Raw genomic sequence first — 25,705 nt, 5'->3', positions numbered from 1 at the left:
AAGGAGGAATTAGGAAGCAAAAGAAGGCAAATGGAAGAAAACACTGAGCCAGGAGCAATCTTCTTGTCCATTTTATAAACACAGTTTACTACCACAAAACAACTGAACTGATTGTGGGAGGAAGGCACTCTTGTCTTCATACACACCATGCCCCACACTTACAGTTTCTGAGAAGATTTAAAAAGGGAACTTGTCAGGTATATACAGGTTAAACGTGGTTTTCAGAAGATGAAAATAAATAGGCGTTCTGAAACAAAATGTGCTCAAGGGTGCTCAGGGACATGGTTTAGTGGTTGATAGGAATGGTTGGACTCGATGATCCCGGAGGTCTTTTCCAACCTAGTGATTCTGTGAAAAGACTGAATTTGACTATTTCTATTAAATTGTGCTCATCACAATGGCCAGATTCCTAAAACTTCTGTTTATGGCAACCAGAAGGTTTTGAATTCCTTCTTCTCCTCAGTTTATCATTGCTACTTAAGTGTTTCCACTTGTGATGACTCGTAAAGCAGGAGATATTTGTATTTTTTCTTCTTTTTTAAAAATAACACTATATTTGTTAACTATCAGAATAACTAAGGGTTCACTGTTGCTGATCTGGAACAATTTCAATGCAAATAATAACTAATATGTAAAATTCAGCACAGATAATAGAATTAAGATTTAAATAAAATAGAATTATCACATATGCCACATTCCTCCAATATATAAGGGCCTCACAAACACAGTAGCTATTGATACAATTGTTTTCAGAGGGAGCTATGAAACTCTCAGCTTTCCTAACTGCAACTATATTTCAATATCAACAGCTTAAGACAGAGTTTTTAATTTCCTTTTCAGCTGCATTACTTAAGTCATGTGGAACAGAAACAGATTCTTTAACATTTTGTTGATGTCAGCAAAGGCTTGTGATTCATATAATTGAATTCACACTCAGGCACTAGTGAAGGTATTATTCGGCAGGTAATGATTTTCTTATAAAAGCCTTTTTACCAAGAAAAGTTGAGAAAGTGATAAAGGAGCTCCTAGAGAGATTTTGTTTGCTTTTGGTTTTATGAATTTATGTAAAACTATAGTACAAACCTGTGCTCAGAAAGAAATATGCTAGTTTATATTCTGTGCACTCACCATAACAGGTAATACTGAGCACAAGAGAACAAGTCAATATAAGTGGCTATACCCAAGCCCCTAACATTTTTAATTAGAGTTTGGAGAGAAGCAATACACTTGTAATGCTGCCAGAGTCTCCCTGTCTCAGCAAATCTTGTCAGTGTAGTAGGGAAGCAGCACAGACAACTGTGCCATGGTGGCACAATTTGCCACTCTGACATACTAGCAATTCCATGCACTGTTTTGTTGCCTCCAGACTTTCTCCTTGTCAGGCAAGTGCAGAAATGGTCACGTGGGAATATAAGGTCCCACAATGCAGACCCGGCATAAATACATTATATTTATCTAACGCAAGAAGCTGGCGACAGGCTTACTCAAAAGCCAGTCAGCCCAGGCAAGACCAGCCCTTTGTTGATCTAAGCACCCAAAATTGTGTCTAAGAGTGTGCTGAGCTGACCAAAGACCTAAGAGATGCTGAAATAACCAAGGTCCAAGACGTTCCTGAGATCTCTTCATATTCAGCATTATCCTTATAACTCAGAGTGTCTCCAAATCCTCTTTTGTCTCATTAAAGGTAATACTACAGTCCTGTGAATGATCACAAGCCAATATATCTACCCAGGATCACAAATGCAACTGGATAATGAGAAGTTACCTATCATGTGAGTGCATTTCGCATTCAAGGTAAAACCAGGGCACATCCCTTTGGGAGTAGCAGTTGTGTCATCCCACAGCTTGTCCTTAATAGCCCTCCTGCAGGCTCATTAAATGTCATATGGTATATTTTGACCTCTGAGATATTCATACTCAACAGTGCCTATAAAGCCAGTAAGCACAAAGCTCCATCTACAATAAAAGCAGTCATGAAGGTGCATGATTAAGAAAGCATAGGATAAGAGAAAAATGAAAGAAAGACAAAGAGAGAAGAGAGGAAATAGATTAAAAACCACAGGAAGGTAAAAAAAAATCCACAAACCAATTAAAAAACCCAAAGTGGATCAGAACATGGACAGGTCTGAGGGACCGAAAGAGCTGGAATACGGAGAAGACTGATAAAAGGCCTCAAACGAATGCGATGAGGCAGAGGAGACAAGAGGAAGATAAAAGACAGACAGCTGGAAATAGGAAGAAATAACAAAGAAGTACAAAGGAAATACAATGCTAAAGAAGTGGAGCTGATCTTCTTCAGTGACTGATCAATGCTAGGCAAGGATAGTATTTGAGAATAAAACTATGTAGCTTTAACAGTAATTTTTTTTTCCTATACCATTTAATGTAATGGGAATTAAAAAGGCTGATTAACCTGAATCTCGTCGGGTGTCATTTTACTGAGGGTGTAAGTTACTACTCAACAAGTTCACTGAGAAAAGCCTACTGTGGTGAAAAAGATTAAAAAAGAAAAGAGTTTACAAAATTAATTGTCTTTGATTTTAAAGTGATTGAACCAGAGGGGCAAATAGAAGAAGCATGAGTGATGGGCAGGGAGAGCAGCATAAGCATCCGCTTGTTCTGAATAAATCAGGCATGATTATTTTTAAAAAAAAAAAAAAAAAATATTTCCCATATTACTGTAGCTTGTGAACATTTTTGCTGCTACAGAATGTATGTTTCTGTGCTTAAGGAATTAAAATAGTAAGAACTTTTATTAATTTACTCAAACTTACTCTCTCCCATGATCAAACTTGCAATAAGCAGATAGGCTTTACTGCTGCCTCCTTCCCTCATGTTGTTTCCCCAGTGAAAGGTTCAGAAATGTTGGTGGAAGAGTTCAGTAAAAAATATATAGTTCTTGCACTCTTAAGTGACTGATCAGTGCTCCAGGAGGATAACAGCGTTATCGCCTCAGCCACATGAAGTGAATATTTAATTTTACCAACCTTTTGGAAAAGGGGGGTGAAACAAGAAAGAGAACAGTAAAACTCCTTTAATTCCTTGGTGATTCGTGTTCTAACAAAATTAAAAATGGAAGTACCAAAATTCTAAAACTTACACTTCATAACACTCCAGTTAGCATCTAAGTAAGCCCTCAAGGCTTCTAAGTGGAAGACAAAGTTCAGATGGAAGTTTCCTCTAGGAATAAGAGATACTGTCATCTAAAGGTTAGTGAGTTGAATAATTAATAGGAAATATTGAGAATCGGATGTGATAAGAGCAACCATGTCACATTTTTATGACATTTTTTCCTCTTAAGAACACTCAATTGTGCCTATAGTGCTCTCTCTCTGTCTCTCTCCATGTACTTCTTTAGTTTAGCTCTTTATATAGCCAATCATACAGTGATTGTATGTATGTACACAATGTATACACACATTTAAGTGTTCGTATGGATACATACATAAGCATACACAAGCACACATTCACGTGTTCGTTTTCTTATTCTGTATGTACACTTACGATCTCTGGAGATGCTGCACTCACAAATCTGTGCCTTCTCCCTCCTAGTTTTAATAAGAACACCAAATGCCCTGAGGCGACAGGGGATTGTGCAGCCAGCCCATCAAGATTAGAGCAGCTCCAGGAGGAACTGGGAAGCAGCTGCTGCTGTAGATGGAGCTGAGTGGGCATATGCAGCCCTATACGAGTATTCTTGAGGAGTTTTAATGGGCCATCATCATGGCATGTCACTCTCCAAAATGACTATTTGTCACTCACACTCTTAAAAAGACAGTTTGGCAGCTTTGGGAGGTAAAAGCCATCTGTACAGTGTGCATCATCACGTACTAATTGCATAATATTTATTGAGATGAGGGAGGAGATGGGGGGGCAGCAATACTGTATTGCAGCACCACCAAGAGCCTGCAGGCAACATAACATGAACAGAATAGAAATGGGGAAAAAAAAAATACCTGCTTTCCCTTCACACACACTTCAAGCTTTTCAGAAATTATTTTGCAAGAATTTAGAGCAGGGAAAACATATCACAGTGTTTGTAAACAGTATGTACACTGGAATTCTTACAGGCCTGTTCAGTATTCAGTTTTGGATGGTTTGTTTTTTTTTCCCTAACCACTCTCAGTCCACCAGTATTTATTCATTGGAGCACTCATTCTGAGCATTTCAGAAATAACTGTATCACTGACAAACCAAGTCAGGATTTGCCATCTGACTTACTCAAAGATATTTAATTTTTTGGTTAAAGTAACTAATGAAACAAACCTCATTCATACAAATGCCTAAAACAATTAAATTGTGAAAATGTCATTAGGATGAAATTGAATTTATGAATTCCTGAATGTTTGTTCTTACCATCTATATTTGGGTCTCTGTGTTTACTTGTTTTCCAGGAAAGAAACTAAGTTCTTTTCCATACATACCCATAGTATTTTCATACAATCCATATGTATTCATAATGTACCATACTACTTGCTGTTATATATTAAACCAACGTATTTACTGGTCCAGTGATTTGATTATTTTTGTTGTCAAGAATCACTGAAGATTTAAGGCAAAATTCTTTTAAAGACACTACTCTCTATTTCAGCAGTGTAATAAGATTCCATGAGAATGTTCTCTGACTGCTTTCCTCACATATAGCTTCTATGAAAGCAATCAGGCTTAACAAATATAGCATTGCAAATAAATGCCAAAGACCCTAGCAAAGTTTGTAGAAGAATATTTCTGGGTTAGTAGATGTCCATGGGCTTGAAAAGTTTATGCACATATATCAGCAGACAGAAACAGAGCCTTCAAGAAATGTGATTCATTCCTCTCCTCAAATTTCTTCCACATTACACATGAAAAAAATTTTACTGTTTCAAAAATATTAATATACATACAAGAGAACTGATTCTTGAGAGGACATTTTTCTTGAAATATATATGTATATATGAATAAATATAAAAAGTGATATGAATAATTTCTGTTCTTATGCCACTGTACATTGTCAAAAATACGTTAAACCTTTTATCAATTATTTATGATTTTTAAGTCTTTTTTTAATCATCAGAGAATGCACGAATGCATTTTGCCTTATGGCACAGGGAAGAGGGAAATAGGGGAGAGGAAACAAGAAAGGCAACAGCAGAATACACCTGCAATACTGCAAAATGAATGCTTGTACTTTTTTTCGAAAACAGAAAAAAGGAAAGAAAACACAAATGTACTGATTGGAAAGTTGTTTCTCCTATATTGCTTTTTCTACTTAGCCATGATAATTCAGGCCTGGAATTTCAACCACAGAAAACGAGAGCATATTAGAGAGTCTATTTTTTCATAAGTAACTCTGCAATCTAAAGAATTATCTGTAATGGCACTGAACTGGAAAAATAGTCATACACACTTCTTGTTTGTCTATCATATCAATAATACCACATTTACAAACAAAAACTCATTTGGTATTAAAGTATTTTCTGAGATATATACTTCTACTGAATATCTTTATTTTAGACTGGAAATTATACCTCCCATAATGTCCCTTCTTTGTCAAACTACCGATCTATATAGTTTAGAGTGATTATCCTGTTTCTGCTTCAACTATCCAAAATAGCTTGCAGCGTTGCTTGGCTGATAACGATTTCTCTCATAGGAACCTGCTTCCAAAGAACATTAGTACCAAGGAATAGATGCCCGGAGGGTGTAGAGCTTTTTTCTGTTGTTTTTGGTGTGGGTTTATGTTGTATCAAGCCCTCAAATTTCATTTGCTCTTGGAAGTTTAATGCTACTAAAAATCCACTTGTAATCTAACCTTGTGTGTTAGTGAGAAGTGCTGAAACCCTGACAGATTAGAGGGCAATGGTAAAATATGTAACTGTAAAGCAGTTAAAGTAATTACTGTGACTAATTGTGTCTGTAGAAGCTTATAAAGTACTGGACTACAGAAGACAGCACGATCTGATCATTTTAATGATGAAACATTTACAATACAGAAAAAATGTAATTAACTGGGTCCACAGCCACACTAACCTATAATTCTCTGAAAGCAGTTAAGGAGTTGTTTAAAAAAACATATGAAACTTCATTTTTAATATACATAATTGATAACATACATGTCAGGGCATCAGCATCTGTTATTGTGTTTTGCCTCTTAAAAATTAAATTCCTATGATCTCTATAAATTTTTATTTGTCTGGATAAATGCAATACTTAGTGCTGACTTCCCTGCAACATTTATAGACAACTTGAAATTGACAATTCTTCATATGATTGTGGTGGTTATACATTAGAAATATTTTACACCACCCAGATATTTCTGAAAGCATTTCTACAAATCTAATCTGACGAATATTCTCACTAAGACTGATGGGACTACTCCTAGATTTAAAGTGCAAAATTAAGAATTTGACACAACTGCCATTCCACATAAAATTAGTCCCTGGGAAGGTATGTTGGGGAGAAAGTCGTGACTGCTCAGAGCTGACAACAGGTCAAGAAAATAAAGTAAAACCAGAGAATTCTGAATGAAAATTTTATCATAACATTTCAATATGAGTAAATTATTTCACACAAAAAGGGCAGCAATGAAAATCTATAGCAAAGCATTACAGTTTCATTGCTAGTATAATATAACATGAAAAACCAACACATGATCAAATAAAGTGCACTATTAGATACTCTCCTGTAGACACTTGTCTCATGTCCTAAAATGAGCTCACTTAAGAAGAGCTGAGGAATCCTCTTGATTAACTTCTTATCTTAAAACACAAGTCACTGTTGTCAGCCCGTTTACTTTTCATTTCAAATCTCTTTTTCAGTCTGGCTTGATTAAACAACCTAACATTTCTGTAGTGATTTCTATTAACTACTATGACCGATGGCTAACATTGCAGTTCAGTAAAGGTAAAATACTGAATGACAAATAAGTTGTTGTTTTTTTTCAGTACATTATAGGACTTTGTTTTTTTCCTTATTTCTTCTACTCTAATGTGTCTCACCCAAGATGGTTTATAACATTTTTACCCAACAGGGTTTCTAAAATCCATTCATCCATATATACTGGCTAGATAATTAACAGTCCACTGCTCAAAATATACTTAAAGAATACAATAATTTAACCCTGTGCTATATCAAATTAAATTGCTATTTTAGAATCCTCTAAGCTAGGAAATCATCTTTATGCATGTGCAGCATATCATGACTTGCTTAACGCTCATAAAAGTTGGTACTAAGCATATGCCTAAGCACCTTTCTGAAATAGAGCCTTAATCCCTGTGCAAAGGAAGGGCACTTTAATGAACAGCAATATGCATCACAGAGACTAATTGTTAAGAAGCAGAACTCAAAGCTTAAGTGATTCCATTACATAAATTCACAGTGTAGCTGTTCAGTATTCAGAATAAGCTGAACTAGGGTATGCATAGTAAATACGGACATTTGAAAGTCTACTTAAACTGCTCAGATAATTTAAAGTGATCCTTTGTGAATAAATACTTTTAAAGGTCTGATTTCTACTTAACTTTTCTTTTAACCATTCAAATTTGCAGTTCTGCCAGGGCTTTCACATATAACAAGACATTCATATTTTGATAGGCATTTTTACTCCATGAGGTTAAGGGCTGGGAAAGAAATGCTTTTATTGCCTCTGTTTTGTGCTGGTTTTTAGAAAACATTTGAGGGGAGGATAATGCATTAGTATTTCAAAACCATCCCGAACTGCCTTAACATGAACAATACTAGGTTAATTATAAAGCCTTCCAGCTTAGAAGGATTTTAACAGCTCTATGTAATGGGAGTGCTCTCCTGGTGCCTTTTTCTGTTTTGGTGAGTATGATGAATGTTTAAAACAGACAATCTCATCAAATTCTTATGCAGTCATTACATCTTGTTTCTTTAAATGAAATTATGACATTTTGAATTATGAAAGAACATATTTATGGATTAAAATTTAAATTCACTCACTGTTTTTCAAAAGTTTTTGCCGTGTACAACGCTGATGTCAACCCAGGATCATAGAATCACAGAATAACCAGGTTGGAAGAGACCCACCATATCATCGAGTCCAACCATTCCCATCAATCACTAACCCATGCCCCTTAGCACCTCATCCACCCATGACTTAAACACCTCCAGGGAAGGGGACTCAACCCCCTCCCTGGGCAGCCTGTTCCAGTGCCCAATGACCCTTTCTGTGAAAAATTTTTTCCTAATGTCCAGCCTAAACCTCCCCTGGCGGAGCTTGAGGCCATTCCCTCTTGTCCTGTCCCCTGCCACTTGGGAATGTTTTCAGCTGTTCTTTGTGTTTTCACCAGAACACATTCTTGCTGTGTTTCTTACTCATTGCCATTAAATGCTGGCAATACAATCAATTTATGTGCCATTGATTAAGAAATTATAAGAAAATGCTGAAACGGCAGGTATTCATGTTGATCATATATGCCTTCTGAATCTACATTAAAATTCAAATTGAGCAGACCTGTTTCTAATTCTGAAAGCCATCTGGATTCCACTGCAAATGTTCAAAGTCTTCCTTCAGAAACTCATTTCTGAAGGTTCCAGTACTTCACACATACTGAGAACTTTCGATTTACATAAAGACCCCTCTGATTAATTGAAACGACATATCCTTTTGCTGCTATAAAAGACATTGCATAAGGTACAGAATTCAAATTCTTAGATGGTCCCTGATGAAATTACAGCGCTCTTATCTAATGATCATTTTCACGTTATACCCCTTCTGAGAGAGTTCTGATTCAATAAAAATATGAGCACACAAAGAGTTCCTTATGAGAACATTCCCTGCTTCTGAAACATCGTGGTCAACTTGAACGTACAGGAGTTGTTGGTACTGTGTATTCCAGTAATTGCAAAAAACACCAGCCATCTGAATTTCTTCTCATCGAAAAACCTGAAATGTTTCAGCTCAGATGACTGACACTAATTTGTGTATCATACTTCTTGTGCATTCCATCAAGCAACTCGTAAAGGGAACTTTTCATTATAGTAGCTGATTGTTTTATTATAGTATCTTATCGGTTTTATAACCGAATCTGAAAACAATGAATTACTCTTTGAGATTAGAGTTTAAATCACTGTAATACTTGCCCCCAGCATTCAAGACTGATCTTTGCTAAGTTTCACTTGACACAGCATGTAAACTCCTCTACCAGATTGTCTGAGCACTCTCAAAGCTTAATTGATCCAATTTGCATGTCTCATCCTGGCAGAACTGTGCATCATTTCTATCCTCTTGGACTAAGTGATCACAATCTAATCACTTTGTATACAAAGCAGATGGAAAGTTTCCAGCTCCTTTGCTATCCCCTTACATGCATTCATATTAAAGCAATTCTAATTCGACAAGCAATCTGATCTTTCTGTATTTTTATAGGATTACTGTCTCATCGATTGGCCTTCTGTCACCAATTGTAATGCTCAGAATTTTATACTCAAAGCATTTTCACTTTTGTCTTCCACCTTCTGTGTGGTCCATTAAAACGATCACATAACAAACTGTGCTAAATATCCTCCCTTAGGGAAGCTATATATGGCTTGGCGTAAATCAGCAGGGTTCTGCGCACTGGAGGGGGAGAGCATTTTCCATCCATTGAATAACTGCTGCTATATTTTTAAGGGAAAACAAATAATTAATTATCATCCATTCATGAAATTCTAAGCCTTATTCATATATAGATGCTGCCAAAAAATTTGTATCTTTCAGAAGGGAAATCTTATTTTAAATTCAGTAAATAGTTGCCAAACAGTAACTGTTTCTGCCCATGAAACAGAGATCTCTTAGTAATGTTATTTTTTTTTTACATTTAGCCTTTAAAATATGCAAATTGTAATTTAAATGCAATACGAGTTAAGTAAAAAGTTATGTTACTTATGAATAGATGAAATCTAGCTTGCGAAAATTACACAAATAAATAAAAACATTTGCAAAGAAAAGCCACAAGCAGATCAGACAAACTAATGAAGATCAAGGATGCAGAAACTTCAAATATCATTAAAGATCAAACTTTGTAGAGTGAACAAAAAAATCTCCAGATGTCACTGTGCTTCTTTAGCCTTATTCTACTCTTCAAATTCTGAACTAGTGAATTCTTTGTCCTCCTGATGTTCCCACAGTTTCTCTGCTCTTCTGGGAGTTTGTGGTTGGTTAGTACTAGCTTATTTTTTCCTACGTACATCCCTTTTATTACTTCTTCCTCTTTTGTTTTCTCCATTAATCTCAATTCACATTTGCTGAATAAAATTTATGAGAAGGCAGAAAGAGCTGGCTTTTGTCTGGCACTTTTTTATTTTTCTAAATTTGTTTGCAATAAAGAATACATGAGAAACTCTAAAGCATGTTGTTAACAAAAGGGATCAAATACTTGTGGTCGATGCTCACGACAGCACAGGATGAGGAATACTGTCCAGTCTAATCTGAAGCTACTTTTAAAACGGGGGAAAGACTAGAAGGCAAAAAAACAACGGCTATATAAGATAATAGATGAAACAGAATTCACTTTTAAATTCTCCCGTTTTTATCAACGAGAAAGCATGCCAGTTCAGTAACAGAGCTATGTTGTTTTGTTCATACATACAGAAATAGCAGCAAAAGTGGAAGGAGAGTGGCTGTTCAATAGCAAATCTAGTGAATTCAATGCTAACTGGCAAAGAACAAACTGGATTAACCAAGTAAACCAATTTGGTCATAAAAAGGCGTTAAGACAGTAAAAAAGCTTTCTATTAATATGCTGCATGCTGAAAAGTGGTAGTACAAAACTAGCAATGCCTTTCTGTGACTTGCATTTCAAATAGAATCAGGGAACAAGTCATATATAAGCTGCTTGTATTGCAATCTTGACTGATTCTTGTAGAGGCGAGTTCTTTCTTACCAGGAAACAAGTTATGGTTACATAAATAAGTAAGTAAAACCCCTGCTATCTCCAGATTCTGTTCTCATTGTGAAAATGTAAGGCCCCATATGTCACAACTGAGTTGTGCAGGTGTAAGTCAGTGGAACATAGCAAACACGTCCGTGGATGACACTCAAGAAAGAACAGAATGCAGTTTGCTGTCTCTCAGCCGTGTTAGCTCAGCAGGACTAATAGCAATAATAAGTAGAAATAAAATTATCACCAGAACAGGCAGGTGTGACCCACTTAGAATTCACCTACTGAGTAACGAAGTATAATTTTATACAGCCACTTTTAAGACCAATTTTTCTGCCATTCTGTAAACAATAAGACACAAATTAGACCATTGTCTTGCATTTAGTGAAGACACCCTTGGTTTCTAAGCGAATGTGAAGACTTGTGGCCCTGAGCTGCCTTTTCATGCGGTAACCTGCTGCTTCCTCTAACAGTCCCAAGCTCCACCCTGAAGGCATTTAAGCCTTCATCTGAGGTAAAAAAAAAAAAATTAAAAAAAAAAAAATTGTCAGTATTGAATGTTTTCCTTAAGCCCAACCTTACAGCAAAACATCAGGAAGAGTCTATTGACCTTTGCCTATTGTTTAATGAGACATGCAACTTCAGGCATATGAAGAACAGAATAACTAACTTTACCTTCCAAAACTTCACTCAAAAAATAATGTTATCGTCTACCAAACTTTAGCGTTTAAGAAAAATCTATTTTATTGCATCACTTCTGTTGCCACCAACAAGACCAGAAGTGCACTTCGCTTTTGAGAACAGATTAGGAAAGCAATAAATGTAATGTTCATTGTTACTTGCATTTATACTTCCAACAGATCCGAGTAATTATGGAAACAGATCTGGTTTCACTCTTTTACTTTCTACACTGGCGCTTCTGAGCCCTTATTAGTTCTGTCAAAGTTGTTGTCAGTAAAGGTTATTTAAAGGTGCAAGAGTTTGACTCCAAGAAAATCTGCAATAACTGCTGATCACTTTGCTCACTGTAATAAACTTAACTCTCCTGACCTTGATGGTTAAGCTGCAGCATGTTTCCCCTGTATCTTGCTAATTACCTTGTAATGTAATTTTCCAGAGAACTGAATCTGATCCACAACCTGTTAGCTCATCTTGCTGGTCCAAAACTGTGTTCCAAATTGGTCTTTGCACCTTAGGTATAGTACAAAGTATAAATTAAATGGTCAGAACAGGAATGTGGGCCACTGTATATAATACACAGAAGACAAAATTATTTCAGAAGCAAAGGGAAATACCTCGAATTTTTAGTGTAGTCTGCAGACAAAGATCCTTGTATGTCTAAACTTAACTGAAGGATCTGTCATCTAGGTAGACATCTTAATCTCTCTGTCTTCTTCATAGCCTTACTGCCCGCTTGGTGAATATTTCGGAAGCAAGACGAAGAATCTGGGCCCTCAGCCTGAACACTCCAACATGAAAAGCAGCCATGGATTTCATTTTGTGCTACTAGAAGTAAAACTGGCAAAAAAAACCAAACCCAAAACATCCTGGAAAGATGATTTTGCCATCAGGCTAGGAGAAACGACCGTCATCCTCTACCTAGTTCTATTTACTGAAATAACACATGAAGGGAAATTGTTTAAAGTGATAATGTGATAGTATAGATAAAAATCTAATATTGATGGGATATTGAAATTAATCTGCAAAAAAAAAACCACAAAAACCTGTCATGTAGCCTGCAAATAAATTGAAGGAAATACAGTTGCATGAAATGATGAATGTAAGAATACCAGTCTTAGGAAAGGTGTCTACTAAGATTCTGAAAGACCTAGAAACCCCATAAGTGCTGTTATTTCACCTCCTTAACTCCAAAAGTGCGGGCTGCCTTCCTTAATGTTGGACCAGAACATTAATCCTTTCAATCAAACCCCTTTTCTCTTAATTTGGAAACAGTCTGGACACGGGCCAGTTGCTGCCCTGGCAGCTGCACATATTCACATCCTTATATCCATCCGTACATCCATCTGCCGACAGCTCAGACTTGCTTAGATTCATTCAGATCTGCATGTTGCTTTTTTGCTTATCCACAGCCTATCTTGACACAGTAATTCTTGGAATCTATACAGATGAAAAGCTTTTCTTTCTTGTCCTGTATTGTTTCATGCCACCTTGCTCATGTTTCAGGGATTTCTGATCCAATTCTAAATTCTCTAGCCCTCTACAGTAATATTTAATAAGAATTATTTACATCTTTCCTTTTCTATCCTTTGCTTCCCTGTTCCCCAAAAGAAACATTAAATCAATTTTCTTCTATTTTTTTCTTCATGATAGTTGGTTTTGCTGCTGTCTTGTATGACAGATTAACTTGCTGTACATAGCATCTTCCTCTTTCCATCACACATGAACTTTGCTTACCTTTTTGTCCCTTTTAACACTATCTGCTAGTTAATAGATCTAGTCCCCTGCACAACTCATAGTCCTGGGTGTTACTGGATCTCTGGCTAGCTGCCCTCCTTTCCCACCTCTGTGAACATAAGTCAGTCAGCGTCGGTACCCACAAGGTCTTCCTTCTAGATCCCTGTGTGGCGGATTGATAGAACTTAAAATAACATACACTCCATATACATGCACATAGCATCCTTAGCAAAGAGAATCAAGACCTATAAATATCATTGTTCTACCTTAATCTAAATTCATCCTTTCATCGATTGCTTTAGTATGTTCTTTTCAGCTTCACATCAGGCTCCAGTGTGAGACAACACAACACATTGCTTCATCGTGGTCCTCACATTCTCACACTTACTCTTTGGGATGCTTTTTCTTCTCTTAAACTTTTTAAGTCTCTATTTTCCTGTACTAAAATAATGGTAAAGACTAGAACCTTTACATTGTCTTCTACTCTTAAGATAAATCTGAATTGAATAAATGTGTTAGCAAAAGCGAGAATTATTCCTCAATGTAAGGTACCTCCATTGTTTCCTGCACATATACAGACAGGCACATACCTATGTATGAGCTCCATCATTGCTATCACTGCAATTCCTGATGTTTTTCTCCATAAAACCTCATTTGACATGGATTCATTCTGTTTATCAGTCAAACTGATAAATCAAAACAACTCTTTAAATACCTACTATTTCCATTCTTTCCAAATTTTTGAAGGGGGATTGATACGCACTCAGGAATACACTTGACTCAGCAGAAAGAATAAAACAGAAAAATAAGGCTTTAAGATCCTCAGAATAGTAGCAGACATGAGCGTGAAAGGAAACAAATATGAATTGTGCAATTTGGATCATACAATGAGACAGGAAATAACAGTTTCACTTGACTAACTTCCCGTTTAGCTGATGGTATAAGAGAGTGCTTTTGTTCAGGGCTTTTTATTGTCAGGAAGATATTAAAAAACAGAGGGAATGAACAGAAGAGCAGTAAAGACGAACACAGAACTGCAGTGATGTGCTGCAGTAGTGACTAACAAGGAAAACCTCTAAAAGCACACAATATCATAGAATCATAGAATCACCAGGTTGGAAGAGACCCACCGGATCATCGAGTCCAACCATTCCCATCAATCACTAACCCATGTCCCTCAGCACCTCGTCCACCCGTGCCTTAAACCCCTCCAGGGAAGGGGACTCAACCCCCTCCCTGGGCAGCCTCTGACAGTGCCCAATGACCCTTTCCATGAAAAATTTTTTCCTAATGTTCAGCCTAATATGCATTACTTAGTTAAACAACAGTTCAGTGGTAAAGGGGAAGATGGGTGAGGAGGACATATGCATGTCTACATATGCATGAATATTTTGAACATCCAGGAGCAAGAGGAATTATTTCACAGTTTTTAATAGAAACCCTATGCAGCGTTACGGCCCTGTAAGTTATAGAAGAAACATAATGTTTCTTTCACATCCCTGCATTTAGGACACAGAAACCCCCTGGACCACTAGAGGTGGCTGTTGATCTTTTCTCCCAAGTGGCAGGTGATAGGACAAGATGGAATGGCCTCAAGCTGCATCAGGGGAAGTTTAGATTGGACGTTAGAAAAAAATATCTTTGCAGAAAGGGTTATCAAGCACTGGAACGGGCTGTCCAGGGAGGTGGTTGAGTTACCAGCCCTGGAGGTGTTTAAAAGGCAGGTAGATGAGGTGCTTGGGGACATGGTTTAGTAGTAGACAGGTACTCTAAGATCTTTTCCAATGATTCTATGGTTCTATAAAAACATGCCAAGTCCTTTCCCAAATGCCTACTCAGCCCATATAATCTGTGTAAATTTTAGAAGAAAGACAAGTTAAGTATTTTGCTAATTTATGGCACTTCATTTATAACATGATATGGAAATTTAAGAAATGACCATCTGCTTTTCCCAACTGTGCCTGAAAACTATTTTTTGTTGCAGAATAACAAACTAAACTTTGCCTAAACAGCACCTGCCTACCTTGTAAGGAAAATGAATTGCTTGACTGCCTAGTCAGCAGGGTTACAACTTGGTACATCAGTATGAAATGTTTAAGCAGCTTATCATCCTTACACATGTATCCAAGCACCAGATGTTGGAAGCATTTCAAATGAAAAATAACTTCATGAGCTTAATTCTTCTCACACTCTCCACAGCAAAAAAATTGCATGTCTCTATAGTCCTCAAGGTAATTTCTCATGATTTACAGAAACAGGAAAACTAAATGGGATGGTATGACCATGATACTATTTTGTGGAATTCATGCAGCAGAATCTCCATATATCACCTGGAAAGTGACATTAAATGTATTTCTTTCCACTCAACTCAGAGAGTGCCAAAGAATCCACTGTGCCATGGGTCAAACATTATGTCAGACCTTCTACAGCTGTTCTCAACATTTACCCTAGTCACCCATATGAAACACCATAAAACTGGTTTTCAGTGCTGTAAGAATACTATGCGACTATATAAAAGGAAGGCACCATTTTTTCACTGTTGAAATGTGGAATATGTTGCTACCTGTTGTCAATCAGTTCTCAATTTTCCTCAATATTCCTCTTTTACTAACTTCTAGAACAAAACATTAATTAAAAATTCAATTTTAAAATGGCCAAATGGTTGTATTCTGAAATTAATATTCTCACGTGGTCTACTACAGTCAATAAACTGATCCCTGGATTAAATCTTCAGTTAGTCTATGAATAGCATAACCTAATAAGCAGCACATACTAAAAACTTCTGCCTTCTTGAATGTTTAAAACTACCTTCTCCCAAGGGAGCATTCTGAAAAAAGAGATCCTGGCACTGAGCCTGTAAGGCATATTTTGTACTTTCTGGTACATGAGTAATTGCACACGGACTATTATATGCAGAAGAGCTTTATTTTTCTTGATATTCCTATTTATCTGAAAGATAAAATAGTGTTTATTTTTACTACATAGTCTATGATTTATAGGCTATTACAACCATAGCACACATCCTATATGCACGTAAGTAACAATATTCTTTTTCAAATGACAGGGCTGTAGCACCAGCACATACTTGAATAGGGAAGGAATGACTAACGGCGGCAACTCTGTAGCTAAGTCAAAAACATCCGAAAGAATTAATCCTAAATATATTCTATAATTTTATGAGCATATATGTCGATGTTGTTTATCACCACCTTTTCACGATGTGTTCTTCTGTTGTCAATACAATGTTTTCACTAGCAAACTTTACACTTAGCCCCAGAAAGTTAAGGTGATTCCTGTTTATAGGCTGAGGTAAAGCAATCTATAGTTAGGTGTCGACAACATATTTTTATACTGTGTAAACAAAACCTTCTTATTTTTAACCAGCTTACAGCCCTGAAGCCATGAGAGATTAAGCATTATGACCTCCTCAAATTTTGTTGTGTAGGCTGGTATTCATACCATGACCACAGTGTGGACAATTCAAACAGAATTAGAGTTCTCTTAACAGCATAAACTCCACTGCTTTTCCTAAGTGCTATTCATTTCTAATCTACGCAACAGTCCCTCTTCCAGTGAAAAAGTGACAGAGAAGATGCTGATAGCATAAGGTAGCTATTGTTATTCTGAAGGAAGTGAGAAACCTAGCAAAATAACTTCCTTTTTCTCTCAGCAGTTCCACTATTAGCACTTAGCTCAGCCACTTCTTCCAGGGAAAAGTATAATGCTAGGAGAAGAAGATTATATCACAGAGATTTTCCAGCACTTATCACTAGTATATTTACATAAAAGCCAACTTATGAAGGAACTATTTCTTGTTTTTTTCAGGATCTCTGAATGCATTGTCTCAGATACTGCCCTTGACTGCTAAAGTTAGCAGTAAAAAAAAGATGTGTAAAAAGACAAAGAACTTGAAAATTGCAGTGTGATATTAAAAAAAAAAAAAGAACAATGAAACAACAAAACAATGTGCACCCCCAGCAATAGCGTGGGGCAAAGAAGAAATTCAGCAGAAGAATCATAACAAGGTGGTAATAGTCCTGGCAGCACTTTTAGACTGTGACACATGGAAAATATTAAATACATGGAATGAATGCCCAATAGGTTTGTAGACCTACACATATGTGAAAAAGCTACTGCAATAGCAGGGTACAAGATGTAAAAATTTTAAAGCATATGCAGTTTGATCTTTTGAAAGCAACAGAAAAATATCCTTTTTCTTTACTGGTCTGAAAGAAGTAGCCTCTACACTTATGAATTTCAACTAACATAATCCATGAAAGATGAAAAATAAATGCAGGAAAGAACTCACTGTTATCTATTCATAATGTTTAAAAATGTTGCAAGATTCTCATTTTTAGAACAAATAATATTCTGGCTTCACAGCAAAGAACAATAATGAGCTATTTTTCTCAAGCTATTTTGGGGATGTTGACTAACATCTCCATATTTCTCTAGACTCTCTTGCTGATTGTTAACTCCCTATTGCCTCTGTTTCCCAAGATCACTGCCTCGGGGCAGGGCTTATGTCTGCTTGCACTGTGCCCTGCACAGTGACAATCTGGTTTCTGACTGGGCTTCCTTAGGATAATGCAAATATAGTTCTTGGTAGCCCTAGTTTTACTGCACTGGATTTGCAACATCATTAATACACAAATGTGAGACTAGAGGATGGAGATAAAATGAGATAAAGTGACAGCAAACAGTATGAACTTGAGGACTATAAAAAAAGACTCAGCATATGAAAAGGAGAAGGAACATTAGAATATGGTAAAAAAGGCAACTGAAGCAGCATGAACTTGACCAACATCAATTGTAAATCTCACGCTCTCACAAAAAGAAGGCATTTTCTGATAACCAACCACGCACACAGGAAACTTGCATCTACATATCATTGCAAAATTATCCTTTCCTACTCCTTTTCTATTTTTAGAAGACCCAAAAAATATAGTTTTAAATAATACCCAACATAAATCCAGAGCAGAGCACTGCAGGTAGAGCCTATTACTGAAATACAGAACTAGCATTACAGGATTATATAAATAGCATAGCTGTGCCATTGAATAAAAAGCTGCAATGAGGGCTACTTAATTTACAGATGTTGTGATCACCTTCACTAACCTTCCTCTTCTGTAATGCCACACGTGAAGGATCAATGTTCTATATGATAGTAAAAGATCAAAAAGCTGCATGTTCTGGTTCAGCATCCAACCATAAGTCTCTCAAATCTATTATCGCTTCTAATAATGAAATTACATACAAATTGTCTTTTAGTGCTTGAGTATGTGATATTGTCATCACTCTAAATCCCCAGCATAAAACCCATTTTTGTATCTGTTCAGCTATGTGAGAAGACTACTTCCTATAAAAAAGGAAAGGGGAAATTACACTGCAGCTCTGCAGGCTAATGAAATCAACCAGGAAAAAACAGTAGATTTTAGGTTATCCCTTTGGATAATTCTTCCTGTGTGCCTTAATCTCACTGTTCTCCCCAGAGACACTTTATCCCTGCATGTTAAGTAGAAAACATTCAGATTGTCACTCAGCTCTCAGTTATTAAGGGTAATCCAAATAAAGTAAAGCATGGAAAAACACAAAGCCCACAGTGACTATCCAGTGAAGACAAGCGTGTGCCACCAGTCACTGCGAAGTATAAGCTGAGATGGCACATTGATATCACCACTGCTGTACATTTGAAGCATCCTTTCACCGAGACCTGTGCAGTCCACAAAGAAGGTTAGTAGGACTTAACTATTTTGTCTGTTCTTAAGTTTCATTTTCAGCACTTGTGGTAGAAAAACATTAACAGGAATAGCATCTTCCATTTTATTTAAAAAGACAACTGCCATCAATTTTCACAGGACAGAAAAACAAAGAGTTCCTGCGATGGATAAATATCAGAAATGCAGTAGATTTGTTATTTCACTTTCAGAAATGGCCCTTTGGGAGTGTATTAAACAACAGTGCTTCACAGATTATGCTAAACACAAAGATCACATAAAGAGAAAAGGAGCAAAAATATAACAAAGGGTAAGTTTCCCTGACTCGTTATGCCACCTTTATTTTATACAGTGTCCGCAAAGACAGATGAAGAAAATTTGGTTTGGATATTTTTTTTCCCCAAAAGTACTTGGGGGGTGTGTGTGGCAGAAATAAGAAAAGAGAAAATTCTGTGCAGAGCTACAGCTACCCTCAGCCAGGAGCTTAACTGCAGAGCACACATGAACATTTATCTCATGCAAGACACTTGGAGGAGCAAGAGCCCAGGCTGGGGCTGGGCAGAGAGCACAGGTCCCCATTTGTTGCCTCCAGAGGCTGCAGAAGGGACAGGTCCCTCCAGGAATCACACCTGACCCACCTTCTGCTCCATTATCTGCAAATGGGGCAGTCTAGACTCTTTTACTTACATTTAGTGTTCATATTTTCACCCTATTCCCTCTCCATTTACAAATCATCAGTAAAACTGCTGTAGTAGTTTCTAGAGAGATGAAAGGCAATTTTGGCTAATTTCTGTTCAGAGATTCTCAGCTCTTTCACTCACAGATGAACATCTCTCAGTTTCTCAGCAGCTCATATTCCTGGGTATCAGTCTCACTTTGACTAAGTGGCCAGTGCTTCCACAGTACTCACCACCCAGAAGTATTTTAACAAAGACACTTCTTATCAAAGCCAGTCAAGAAGTCATCAGCTGCATCTGAAAGTGTCAGGCCACGCATGATCTAGAAAAAGAGTGTCCTACTTCTGACTACATCTGTATGGCTTGATATGAGGTCACACCACAGATAAAAAGCACGTGTGAATAGATCTATCACCCTATCAACACTTTCACCACGACCTTTGAAAAGCAAAACAACAAATACAGGGAAATAGTATCCCCCCACCCCGCGTCCAGCCTCCTGCCCTCCAAAATGATGAGGCTGGAAAAAACACTCCACTCTCTATGCTGACAATAATGTAAAATTCTTGTTATTTTTCTGCTTGAAAAGCCCTTTCCCTCCTTGCCTTGGCACAAACCTGCAAATTCTTTTAAATGCAACAATTTTCTAGAAAACGTTTAGAGTCCACTGCATTTTTTTTTGTATGCTTCACTCATTCTGTACTGCATCAGAAAATAATAATGCAAATATTCACTTGGATGCACTTTGGTCCATGTTTGAAAATTGAATCCAACAGGCCTGTTAGTCTTAAAATAGTTAAGAAAAACAAAGAGGCAAGGGAACTGGAAGGCTATAACTGCGACCCCTGACTAACTCCATGTCCTTAGTCCATTCCTCTAACCCTTTTTCTTCATTTTACCAGGTAGAAAATGCAGGTTAGAACTTACGCTTTCCTTAACCATATATTATAAATAACAATAACATGCAGGGCACTTTACAAGTTCTAAGCACAATTTTTGAGAAGTACTAGTGAGCCTTGATAGAGCTTGAAACTGTCCCCGTCTTCAATTATACCTAAATTTAAAGACAATGCAATTGGAAAAGGAGCTTTGATTTGGATCCAAAAGAAAACAGTGAAGTCAGCTATCAAACAACATTTCAAATAGAGTTCAAAGGGGTTTTTTTCCACTACTTCTGCTTTATTTGTGAGTTTCTTTTGATTTTTTTTTTAAATTTCTTTTATAAGAAAAATGAAGGATTACTGGCTAAGACAATGTCATTGTGATACTTTTGAGGAGACTAACACAGCAGAACACTGGCAAAATAAAACCAAAAACAAGAGAAAACAAACAAAAAACCCCAACAATAGCAGCAACAAAAAACCACCACAACCAAAACCAAACCCTAGATGTCTGTCAGTTACATAAAAACAACAAAAAAAACCCCACAATTTTAAAGTTCTACCTAAACACACCCCTTTTTGCTTATGTGTACCAATATAGACTCTAGTTACATGACTCTAAACAGCTTTTCAAATATTCAGTGCAATAGTATATACTTTTTCCTAATTTTAGGCATCCATGTGTTGAATAATTTAAAACAGCTCTGTACTATTATTTTTATGCACAAACAGATTCCATTGAAGTCATTTATATGGAAAACACAGAGTAAGGCATTTCACAAAACATGTTACCAAGCAATAGTAAACATTTTCCCTTTAGTGAACAATACATATGCTGTGCTGACGGACAGGAAAAAATTGTATATGGTTCAGTCCACAATGTGATTACATGCTAAGCACCTCCCAAGAGGCACTCAGGATTACTCAGGATTGAATCCAAGATGATTAAAATTCATATTATGGAGAAGACCTGCATTGTAAAAAAAAAAAAAAAAAAGGCAAAAAAACCTCAGTCACCTCTAACTCCTATTAGTGTAAAACTAATGGAACTCCTCCAGAGATTTCTCCAGAGTGACACAAGAAACAGGTCCTCGCTGCCTTAAGGACAATAAATATACTTTTAAAAAATAAAAAATAAAAAACCTTCTGCCAATAAATGGATTTCAAGGCTGCAAGAAGGAAGGATTCTATATACCTCAGGTATGGATCTGAAGTCTCATTAAACAAAAACACTGAAAACTTAAAGCGAAAAACTCATCTAAATGAGGTGAATTGGATTTCTACACACTATTTAAAATGACCAGGATTTTACCCTCCCTGATCATGTAATTGAAGTGTCAAAATGCACACACCCAGGAGGACAGAGCTAATGCTGAACATGGAATTTACACTGCTATTTCATGACTTTTAAATGATGTGCCATGTAATCCTAATACTCTCCAAATGCTGCCTTCCAAATGGAATTGCCTAGGCTTTGTAAAACTGAACAGCAGAGGGGAGAAAAAAAATCACTATTGCAGCTCCACTTGCCACTCTGTTTCCGAAGTATTTTTATCTCACAGCCCTTAAAATCTGGAGGAAGTTTCCTCGTTGCTGGATGTGCAGTTTCACTGGCACCTTGCAAAGCATCCTCAACATAAGGCGGAGCAGGACTGACCTCCCCAGGAGCAAAGGACTCTGCAGAATACAAGGCAGAGTCTGGTTGCTGCTTCCACTTCACTTGATGAGAGTGAGTTATGCCAGCTCTTTGCCACAGCTTCCTCACCAAGGGGAAATAAATAAATAAATAAAGCAAAAATAGACAAAAAAAAAAAAACAAAACCCAACCTTCCTATGCAAGTCTTGGTCTTCTCAGTCCCTACCTGCCTGCAAAGGATTTGAAACAAAACCAGCAATATTTTTAAGGGGAGATGAGGAGAAGGAAAGCAACTGCTGCTCACTTCAGCATGGTGCTACGCATATTATGTTAACATACAGCAGGAAAAAAAAAAATCACTTCACCTCTTTGCTCCCCTGAGTGGGAATGTGGCTTCTTCAGTCACGACTGCACCTCAGGAGCCCCATGGTAAAAAGCCTCTCCGGTGAGAAGGTTAGGAATTGGGCACGTCTTATCTTTTAAGATGCTCAGCAAGGGCTCTATTTTCAGGAAGATGGGCTTCCTTTTGCAAGTGCAAATTTTTATCTGCTTCTCCTACAAAATGAATTGCTTATACAAATGTGAGTTCCTGAGCCAACAATTCATAGTGCTGATACAAAAGCAGGCTGGACACAGACTGTTGTTTCAGGGGAAAAAAAAAAAAAGGTTTGCCTTTCAGAAGATATTGCTTATGAATGCTAGGATTCCTGTAAAGGACAGGAAAGAGCAGACTCTGAAGCTAAAAATAACCACATACATGCAAATAACATCTACTCTAGCGCTACCACAGCATTTTTGGCCATAATATAGCAATCGAATGAATATGAGAACTGCTACAGATCAAAAGCAGCCTTCAGCTGAGTATTTAAAACACTTCTTTTCTAGGAGAGAAATTCTAATTTGTAAACCACACTTCCATTTTTACCAGTGAGGAAGAATGACAAATATAACATTTTCTAAAGGCACAACAGAAGCTCCAACCTGAGAACAATTTTGCAGCTGCACGGCATCAGAATGGAAACTGCTACATAACCTAAAACTTCACAAAAACTTTTAGGACTGCCGTAGTAAGAGATAACATTTCTGGGTTTAGCACATTTTTCTTAAAGTCTCAATTGTACAAAATACCAGCCCTGGTTCAGAAAAGCACCTAAACACAACAATTGCTGTAATCATGACAGCAGTTCTCCATTTAAGTCGATTATTCAGTTGGCATGATTAAATTCTAAGCACTTAACTGTGTTAACACAAACATCAAGGTTTTTGTCTCAGTAGGATGAATTAAGTAACCTGAAATTCACTGCACTCGTATATTTGAAGCAGTGGATTTCAGTCTGCTTCATCTTTTTGTCTGTAAGCATGCCATTTTGCCAAAAGCTGTCACTCCCTTGTTTTCTATGCATTTGCTGTATTTTAATAAGAAACTCTATTTATTGATTCTGATACAGCATAGAAAAATAGGATTTTCTCTCAATAAGATGATTACACATAAATGTTACACAGAAACACAAGAAGGTTTGGTTTTTTTTTTCCTTCATAATTGCTGAAGGAAGTGTACTACCCACCAGCACAAGGCAGTGAATGAGCTCGGGCTGGAATTCACAGCTGTGCTCAGCACGTTCCACGTGCAGCAACGGGTGCTCGGAATGAGTCATTTGGGATACCCTGATGTACGGGCTTGTTCTGAACTGGCCTGGTGCCCATCAGGGCCGAGGTAAAGCACAGGGCTGTGCTGTGCATGGAGGGCAACGAGGCCCCCAAGGTACCAATGTGACAGCCAGGCAACGTCAACGCAACACAGCAATACAGACATGCCCTCCTTTTCACTTGTCACACCCCCAGACGCCTGATTCTTTCTCTCTTGCCTTCAGTAGTGCTGATCTTCAGGGAGCAAACAACACAGAAACTGTTTTCTGGGACTGTTAGGTCTTACAAAAGAATATTCACCATTATATTTCTCTATTCCTATGTAAAATATACATCTAATATTAGTAAGAAAATATTTTAATTGCATCAGTGGTGGTAAAACACTTTCATTACCGTATTGTACTTTAAAGAAGTATACCTAATATGTAGAGCTCTTAAAGAAAATTGTAAGAGGAATCAAGAACGTAACGTGTTCCTGTTTCGAAGTGCTAAACATTTTTCTTTTTAAAACTATGAAACTTTGGCGCGTCCCGGCTGATGGGACAATCATGCTAAAAGAATTAAAATTTTCAGGTTGCACCATGTAAACATGCATATAAACAGGCAAGCATCTGCACCCTCCAAAGTTTGTTTAAATCCCCTACCTTTCCTACATAGAGTGGGTCTGTACCCATGTATTCCTCCAGCACAAAGAACTGATTCCACACCCAGCTGCGCTTGGTTCTCGTCCTCCCTGATTGAAAGTAGGGCTTTGACCTGGACCTGGAGAGCTCTGCTTGATTGATGCCAGAAAGACACAGGAAAAGAGCTAGTAGCTGCAGGAAATGGCACAACTCCACTTTGCCCAACTTCATTTTTTTTTTTCTCCCGTGAAAGAAAAAACCTTGATGAGAGCAGGCACAATTCCAGTTGTCTCGGTAGCTGTAGCCTCCGGCAGGGTGTCAGCTGGCAGTCCAGAGATAACAATGTGTGGAGTGGTCAACTGGAAGAAGTCACCACTGCTGAACAGCCTTCACCAGAGAAATAGGGAAATAGCTACCTATGCAGGAAAAAGACAAGAAATATTGTTAGAACTGTTTTTTTAATATAAGAATGCAAATTCTTTGCAGCTTTCACATACACATCAAAAATGTTTATTTATTATTTTCCTCATCATCAGCACAGTTGAGTATCCATAAGAAGTCTCTAAGATGCATTACTACTACCAATACATCTGTATTTATAGCTATAAAGTTTTCTTGTGACTGTTCTCTTAATAGACCAGTTTCCCCAATACAAATGCTGAATTTTTTTTCTCTTTGAAATAATCAAAGCAAATGTGTTTATTCACAGTTATTTGGTTTGATTTTTTCCTCCTGTCTGCTACACTTTGCTTTACTTGCCATTACCATGATATAATTACAAACCAGCTACAGGCAGAAAGGCAAGGACATATGCTACCCTAAGTCTCTTCCACATAACTGAAAAGTAAAATGAAGTTTAAGATGAATTGGAACAATTTGATTTATTATCAGTCGCGGTATACCAGATGTTACAATCTTTTCTGATTTGAATCTGACCTGCTAAAAAGCCCTGAGAGTCTCCCCACTCATTTTTACTACACTCCTAAAGCAAATGTCAGGATCAGCAAGAAGCATGTTAGGCTAGCTTATGTATGTATACACAAAAAAAGTTCAGAAGGACCAGAAGATAATGTGATTTTCTTTTTTTTATTTAAAAATCTTGACCATTTAATAACTGGTAGAACTCACTAATAAATAATAATTTTAAAAATAAAAAACAAACACAAAAAAAACCCAAAAACAAAACCCCCAAACCTTCAATACCTAAACGAGTCTTTTTTTCTGTGAGCCTTCTCTCGCCAAGT

At 37.1% G+C, this 25,705-nt stretch overlaps 1 protein-coding gene across 1 annotated transcript in view; it reads right to left on the bottom strand.

Annotated features, from left to right (window-relative positions):
• Positions 1 to 24,873, bottom strand: part of LOC138718732 (cadherin-7) — a 72,941-nt gene extending 48,068 nt beyond the window's left edge. The window contains exon 1 of the mRNA XM_069853257.1: positions 24,483 to 24,873. Coding sequence (XP_069709358.1) covers positions 24,483 to 24,692 — 210 coding nt within the window. The 5' untranslated portion in view covers positions 24,693 to 24,873. The remainder of the gene's footprint in view (positions 1 to 24,482) is intronic.
• Between the last annotated feature and the right edge of the window lie 832 nt (positions 24,874 to 25,705).

This window comes from Phaenicophaeus curvirostris, chromosome 3, assembly GCF_032191515.1.
Source record: "Phaenicophaeus curvirostris isolate KB17595 chromosome 3, BPBGC_Pcur_1.0, whole genome shotgun sequence".
In the NCBI taxonomy this organism is placed as follows: domain Eukaryota; kingdom Metazoa; phylum Chordata; class Aves; order Cuculiformes; family Cuculidae; genus Phaenicophaeus; species Phaenicophaeus curvirostris.
The sequence above is the reverse complement of the archived record's forward strand: the minus strand, read 5'-3'. Positions and strand labels throughout refer to the sequence as shown.